Source organism: Aplosporella prunicola, assembly GCF_010093885.1.
Source record: "Aplosporella prunicola CBS 121167 unplaced genomic scaffold K452scaffold_5, whole genome shotgun sequence".
Lineage (NCBI taxonomy): Eukaryota > Fungi > Ascomycota > Dothideomycetes > Botryosphaeriales > Aplosporellaceae > Aplosporella > Aplosporella prunicola.
Window position 1 is genome coordinate 1 of NW_022983533.1, and position 4,330 is coordinate 4,330.

The following is a 4,330-nucleotide window of genomic DNA, read 5'->3' on the forward strand; positions in this document are numbered from 1 at the left end:
TTCTTAGCGTATTTGCTTGGAGTACACCTGGCCGGACGGAGAGGTGTGGGGGTTTACCTTGAAGGACAAGAAGTGTAGGAAGTTGAGAGACAAGTCACGTGAATATCGGAGTAGGCGTGTTACCATCAACCTTTGGTAGAGATTAATACTTTGAGTTGACCACGAAGGTCCTATCTACTGCTAGAGAGCGTGGTCTATATACATGTAGGAGATGCTAACAATCTGGATCATGTCTTTGGATCATGATATTGGATTAGGCATATGGATCAGTTCTGATCTATTGGCCTGTGCGTGGGGATCGTCCTAGGTCATGTGACTTTTCGTGCCACTTTTCTGACGACCGGTTTCCTGCAGCTTGACAACCAACTTCCCTTCGTCAGAGCGGACGCGATAAGTTCCTTGTCCTTGATCGCTCTGTGAGTCTGTTGTCGGCCTGCTGCTTTTGCCCTTGTGGACGATAATCCCCTGTGGGCTTCTTGGGGTTGTGGCCTTAGTTCCTTTGCGGCTTTGCCTAGCACGTGTCTGCTGGTGCCCTGCGGGACGCGGGCCCTTGTGGTTACTAAGCCCTTGAGGTCTCCAGGCCCGTGTGGGCCTTCTTCCCATAAGGTCTTCTCGACCCTGCGGGTTGATTTCCCTTGTGGTCCGTAACAGCGCCTACTAGCGAGCTATATATATAGCCGCCGCCTCTCGTTCTCTTCCTTTCCTCTTCGTACCACGTCTTATAGTTAATCCTACATAATCTGATTCGAATCCGCCTCATTGCCGTAATACCTAGCGATAGGTAAATATTAGTATTTAGATACTTAGCTCTATTCTAGAGCATCTACTCTTTTATATATAGGCGATTAGGTAAGACTAGGAAGCGTTATGTTTATAGTAGGTTACGTTAAGATAGCTTATAGGTCCTATAGAGACCTGCATAGCTTATAGAAACCAATTAATTAATCAATTAATTATTTAGGTTAGGGATAAGTTGGGGGCGCAGAGAGATTAGCGTGAAACTTGTAAAAGGTGGGAAGAGTTTTGGGAGACAAAGGTAATATATAAGCAGGAAGATTCGGGGGTTTGAGCGTGTGGGGACGGATGGAGGTGCGGCATATTCGTATTACCTGTCATATGGTCGTGTACGGATAGTACATGGCCGTAAATATCTGACGCGGAGATTTGCATTCTATTGGCACGTGCTCGATCTGTGTTCGCGTATCTTGATAGAGAAGCAGTTTAGGTTCGTCTTGGGTTTACTAAATATCCAAGACAATATTCCTGGTTTATCTACAAAATTCGCTTATGGCTGCTCCTGGTACGAACCAGTCTCCTTGTCGCAGAAGTGAAAAGCTCATCGCACTGGAAAATCATTTCCTGGTGGTCTTACAGGCTACTGTGGCAATTCCTTCAAAGCAATTATAGGTTACGGCAAGTGAGCACTTTTCCATTCAATCGAAAGCAAGGTGAAGGCATCGACTGCAGTTCAAGAGCGCTGGTATATATTTAGTACTCATTGATCCGTCGGTACAGCTTTAGACTTCAGACCACTAGCAATGGCAACTCTTAAATTAATCACATTCTGTTCCCATGCTCTTGGGCCCAATCCATGGAAGGTTGCGCTACCCCTTGAGGAGGTTGCGCTCCCATATGAGAGCAAGTATCTCGAGTTTACCGAGGCGAAGCAAGAGAACTTCATGAAATTGAATCCAAATGGAAAACTTCCGGCCATCGAAGATCCGAACACCGACATTACTCTCTTCGAAGTAAGTCTTGCCGTAATGTTGTTTATGGTGAAGGCAACCCGCTGACCACAACATGCCTTATAAGTCCGGTGCAATCATCGAGTACCTCATCGACCAGTACGATACGGATGCCCGTCTGCACCGTACGTCCCTTCAGGAAAAGTACCTAGAGCGGTCGTGGCTCCACTTGCAAATGTCCGCTCAGGGTCCCAGCGTCGGATACAAAGTCTGGCTCTCACGCCTCTATCCCGAGGACCAAGTCGCTTCCGCAACCGAATATTTCACGAAGGAGATCAATCGCATCATTGGAGTGATCGATGGGCACCTTACGAGGACGGGTCAGCAATACCTTGTTGGATAAAACGTTTCATATGCCAATTTAGCTTTCATTCCCATGTACTTGGTGCTTAATATCTTTTTGTCCGGTTATGACCCGGCAGGGGAGTTTCCTGTATTCGCTCATGGTTCGCGAGGTTGCGTACAAGGCCATCTGTTATCAAGATTGCAGCGGATAAACGGCTGCTGGCGCAGAAATCCAGGAAATAGGATTAATAGGATATAGTCAACTAGGTAAAGGCATCTTCAGCTCCGCTGCATCCACAAATCGAATATCTTATAGCTAAGGTATTCGCGGCTCCATAGAATTAAGAACAACGCCAAGAGGTAACCTTGTCATTAAACCCGGTAGGAAGATCCGCCCAGTCCTGGTCGTTGCCGCCAAATACGCTGCCGGTGCAGTAGTTGTCCCTTTTTAAGTCAGATGAAAGAGTCCGCCCTAGGGCTCAGGAGAACCTCTTACTTCCAGTATCGGCATGAATGCCCATCAGAGACTTGAACAGAGCTCATCTTGTCGTTCCAATTGCCAGGCAAATTATCTATTTACAGTTAACATCCATGAAGAAAGATAATATTATGCACGTACAGCAAACTCCGGTCACCTGGTTTTCAAGGAAAAGATTATCTCCCGTGAATCTTCCGTCTTTATAGAACTTGATCCAGTACGTCGCCCGAGCCGAAAGTCTATTAATGTTAAAATTTCTATTGCTTTTTGAAGGAAACATCATACCTCTGGGAATCTTTGCTTGCAACTTGAGTTGCAGGAGCAGCAAACACGCAACCTGCAATAGCCAGACAAGCCGTTGCCAACTGAATTGTATGCATTTTTGAAAACTGTGGATGGTACAAGAGCTGTTTAGTTCCAAAATTGTAGGAGGTTGCATTAGATTGTAACGATTTCAAACTGCTTTTATAGTTGGAACGGCAAAAAGGCGTAGCATCAGCCTCATACACTCCCACCTTCAGCTGAGGACTATCGAATGATACTTCTATTTTTAACAGGTGTAGAAAAGCGACGTTAATCCTTTTCGGGTCGGAACGATATCTAGCTCAGCCTAAAAGTCCGAAAGAATGCGGTACATATACCGCATGATATAAGAGAATATGCATCTTTAGGGTATATCACGGTCTAGACTCTAGAGTCATTGTGGCTTAAGCAGGCTAAGCCTGAAAGAGAAAGCAGGCAAAATAAGGCAAAGAAAAGGCTGGAAAAAACAAGTACCTGCGCCGATAATACGAGCGTACCCTAGTAACCTAGGCGTAGATCTCGTCTCGACTAATCACAATAGTTTCTTAGTAAGTTATAATATAAATTAATCGTTAATCGGTCCCTAAATATGCGTTCTATTTCGTAGACGGGTATTCCTTCTAATTATATTTTGACGTTGAATCATTTTGGCTTAGCGGGATGAAATACCGTCTTTTAAAGAGTAGAAAGTTGTGCTAGGTGTTAGACTAGCCTCTGGAAGTAAAAATGTAAGCGTGGCTGGAATTTAGGTCGCAGCAAGTTCTGGTAGCCGGCTAAAAATAGAAAAAGCAGTCTAGTGCCAATTTATAGAATGTAGCAGGGGGTAGAAAAAGTAGAATCGATAGATTCCTGTCAGATAAACCGGATGCGGCCACGAAACCTAGCAGAATCTAGTTTCTATAGACTAATCCTTGTAAGCGACATTGCGGCAATAAAAAGTTTCGATAGAGAATACGGCAGGCCTCCTAGTTACCCGCCCGCTCTCGCCCGGGCCCTTTAGGCGGGCGGGCTGAAGACGGGCGCCTAGGCGGGCGGGCTACTATATAATCAGCCCGCCGGCCCGCCTGCCGCCCGCGGGCGGGCGACTAGGAGGCCTGGAATACGGATTATACGTTGCTTTATTATAGTTGTATGCTAAATATTTTAATTTAAAGTAGATTATAAGACGGAATATTAAACTATAGCTGATTTAGATAACTTATCTCTTCCCTTTTCATCCGGATGATTATGACTCGAAAATACTCTTTACTAGTAATTATAGCCGGTGCCTTAGACTATCCTATCTACCACGAAGCCTTTGTTAAAGGAAGGTGATCGAGGTACTCTTTAAGTTCCCGTCTTAGCAGTTTTTCCAGTAAACCGTATTGTAAAAAATTAAATACGATTAGAGGTAAATGATGTAGTATATAATGCATACAAGGATAATTTCATCAACCTCTTTTGTTTTCAACAGTAAAGACAATGCTTTTTTCTTTTTTCTTTTTTTTTTTCTTTTTTTTTTTTTTTTTTTTTTTTTTTT

The 4,330-nt window shown here is 44.3% G+C and overlaps 2 protein-coding genes across 2 annotated transcripts; one reads left to right on the forward strand and one right to left on the reverse strand.

The window, feature by feature from the left end:
• Positions 1 to 1,538: 1,538 nt before the first annotated feature.
• K452DRAFT_324695 (uncharacterized protein) lies at positions 1,539 to 2,273 on the forward strand (the record flags this gene model as incomplete). Its single annotated transcript, XM_033544721.1, has 4 exons — positions 1,539 to 1,748; positions 1,813 to 2,065; positions 2,111 to 2,171; positions 2,201 to 2,273. 4 exons carry the CDS (start codon positions 1,539 to 1,541, stop codon positions 2,271 to 2,273), a joined length of 597 nt encoding a protein of 198 aa, XP_033400549.1.
• Positions 2,233 to 2,888, reverse strand: K452DRAFT_356215 (uncharacterized protein; the record flags this gene model as incomplete). The annotated part of the gene is made up of 4 exons (XM_033546028.1): positions 2,233 to 2,474; positions 2,527 to 2,602; positions 2,650 to 2,747; positions 2,794 to 2,888. 4 exons carry the CDS (start codon positions 2,886 to 2,888, stop codon positions 2,372 to 2,374), a joined length of 372 nt encoding a protein of 123 aa, XP_033400550.1. The 3' UTR covers positions 2,233 to 2,371.
• Between the last annotated feature and the right edge of the window lie 1,442 nt (positions 2,889 to 4,330).